Source organism: Rhinopithecus bieti, unplaced genomic scaffold, assembly GCF_001698545.2.
Source record: "Rhinopithecus bieti isolate Rb0 unplaced genomic scaffold, ASM169854v2 repeat_38744, whole genome shotgun sequence".
Lineage (NCBI taxonomy): Eukaryota > Metazoa > Chordata > Mammalia > Primates > Cercopithecidae > Rhinopithecus > Rhinopithecus bieti.
The window spans coordinates 1-2355 of NW_016841570.1; the positions used below are offsets into that span (position 1 = coordinate 1).

General features: G+C 59.7%; 1 protein-coding gene across 2 annotated transcripts; it reads right to left on the minus strand.

Annotated features, from left to right (window-relative positions):
- Nucleotides 1-1623, minus strand: LOC108524999 (gamma-glutamyltransferase light chain 1). Of its 2 annotated transcripts, XM_017866060.1 has the most exons (5): nt 1269-1623; nt 909-1036; nt 695-807; nt 500-613; nt 1-196 (listed from the first exon to the last, which is right to left on the minus strand). In XM_017866060.1, exons 1-5 carry the CDS (start codon nt 1442-1444, stop codon nt 50-52), a joined length of 678 nt encoding a protein of 225 aa, XP_017721549.1. In that variant the 5' UTR covers nt 1445-1623; the 3' UTR covers nt 1-49. The 2 variants fall into 2 exon arrangements, with proteins under 2 accessions (XP_017721549.1, XP_017721548.1); XM_017866059.1 differs by having other exon boundaries at nt 500-807; nt 1269-1491.
- Between the last annotated feature and the right edge of the window lie 732 nt (nt 1624-2355).

The window sequence follows — 2355 nt, forward strand, 5'->3', positions numbered from 1 at the left end:
GTCCTGGTGAGTATCTTGTTCCTGGATTGCTGGTCAGCTTTGTCCGCACTCAGTAGCCGGCAGGCTCCCCGCCTTTCCTGGAGTCCGAGGCAGCTGCCCAGCCACCAGGTGTGTGGACAATGGCTTGCACCACAGCGATGAAGGTGGATGCGACCTCGGTGTCATGGTGCCGGGTTTCCAGGGCTGCAGTCACTGCCTAGGGGTGCGAAGAGAGGGGAAGCCTGAGCAGGGCTCCAGATGCCACCTGAACCATGCCTGTGTGGTCACAGGCCTCAGCCCAGGTGGTGCCATTTCAGGCCAGGTCATCAGGAAGAGCAGGTTGGGGCCTGCTGGGTCTCACTGGAGCAGGTGGCTTGGCCCTCATGGCACAGGGCTCCAGATGGCCCAGGCACCATAGAGAGGACACCAACCATTGTCCACTCCGTGATGATCCAGGCCTCCAGTCCAGGATGCCCTGGGACCCCATACTGTGACTCAGTTTCTCCAACCCCCAGCCCACCTGGTCAATGGTTCTCTCCACTGTTGTGACATTGGGTAGAAGCTGGTTGTGCAGCCGGGGCTCCTCCACGGCCCGCTTCACGTCATAGCCGAACCAGAGGTTGTAGATGATGGCCTGGGGCATGGGAGTGTGATCAGCATGGCCTGGGGGCTGTGCAGGGTGGGCAGGGCCAGGGAGAAAAGGGGTGACACATACCAGTGCAGTGGCCGTGGTGATCTGAGTGCCCCCAGAAGCTCCCACCACCATCCGGACCTGGCCGTCCTGGCCCACCATGATCGTTGGGCACATGGACGAGAGCGGCTGCTTCCCTGTGGCCGACGGGAGAAGGCGGGGATGCCGGTCAGCTGCCTGCCCAGGACACCTGCCCGTCTCCACCCCAGCCCCCCACCCCCAGACCTCCACCCCATACCTGGCTGGATGAAATTGGCGGGTGAGGGGGGCACCCCAAACTGATTGGTGATGCTGGGAGAGCTGAAGTCATCCATTTCATCATTGAACAGGATCCCGCTGACTGGGGAGCGGACCTTGGAGCCAAAGCTACCGCCCAGCCAGGTCAGACAGCGCCTGACCTCGCCCGATCCAGCCTGGTCCCTATCCACCCACTGAGGCTCAAACTTACTCCCTGAGAGGCCCAGGATAAGCTACCAAGGTCGGGCCTCAGTTTCCCACCAGGAAAAGAGGTGATGGAGCCACCTTACTGGATAAGTGGGCAGTCCCTGGGCCACATGCCCCTGGCCCTGTCCCACCCAGGCAGCCCAGCAGCCCCTACTAGAGGTTGATGGTGCTGGTGGCAGACACAGCACTGCCGTCCTCTGCGACGACAGACAGGTGGGCAGTGCCCCCATCATCTGGCGTGTAGAACTCGGGCTTGTAGTAGGAGATCGGGTGGGTGGTATCGTCAGAGATCTGGGCCCGGAGCTGGGCAGCGAAGAACTCGGAGGTCATGTTGCGGACCACCTGCCGAGACCAAAGAGTTGGCCTGAGGAGGTGGGGAGGGAGGGTGGGGAGGGGGCACAGGTCTCAGAAGGCCCCTAACTGTGGCTCTGACCACAACCCTCCGGCACTCACAGCCTTCCGTGGCTCCCCAGGGCCCAAGGGCAGGCCCAGCACCTTGCATGACCAGTCTGACTCTCTGTCTCGGTCGCCTTCCAGCAACTCTGAATGTCTGCCTGGCCCTCAGCCTCCAGACCCTTGCCACATTCAATCACTCATTCACTCACACAAAAAATATTTCTAGAGTTTGCACTGCATGCCTGGCACTGGAAAATCAACAGGGAACAGACACTTAGGTCCCTGCTCTCATGCCAAGAAAAACAAATGCATACGGGGAAATTGCTGAAACCACAAGCCAGGTAAGGGGAATCAAGAGGCATGAGGTATGGGCAGAGTGGTCAGGGAGGGCTTCTCGGAGGAGGCAACATGTGAAAAGAGCCTGGAATGTGGCCTTAATGGTCAGTGCAAAGGCCCTGAGGCAGGTGGTATAGGCTGGTAAGCGATAGGCAGAGAGTGAATGGGGTCGGGGGAGAAGAAGATGAAGATGCAGGCTGGGGCCCATCCCACAGGACCTCCTAGGTCCCATAATGGCTGGCTTTTGCTCTGTGCCACGCAGGCTTTGGGCAGAGGAATGAGCAGGCTGGGGAGTGTTTTCACAGGGTCCCTCTGGCAGCTGTGAGGGGGATAAGGATAAAGCCCAAAGGGGAGGCTGCGGGTATCAACCAGGCGAGAGATGATGGCCTGGGTGGGAGAAAGAGAAGAATTGAGGATGGTGCCAACTAGGGAGGTAAACCCTGCAGAAGGGGCAGGTTTGGGGACGGTCAGGAGCTTGCCTTTGGATACTTCATCAGACCTGAAGAGCA

Bases quoted from the DNA above. Each gene is read 5' to 3' on its own strand.
- LOC108524999 (XM_017866059.1), bottom strand. From the start codon at position 1,444: ATGACCTCCGAGTTCTTCGCTGCCCAGCTCCGGGCCCAGATCTCTGAC. The intron at 1,037-1,268 runs GTAGGGGCTGCT...GCTGGGCGGTAG, and splicing joins ACCAGCACCATCAACCTCTA to CTTTGGCTCCAAGGTCCGCT. The intron at 808-908 runs GTATGGGGTGGA...CGTCGGCCACAG, and splicing joins CGCCAATTTCATCCAGCCAG to GGAAGCAGCCGCTCTCGTCC.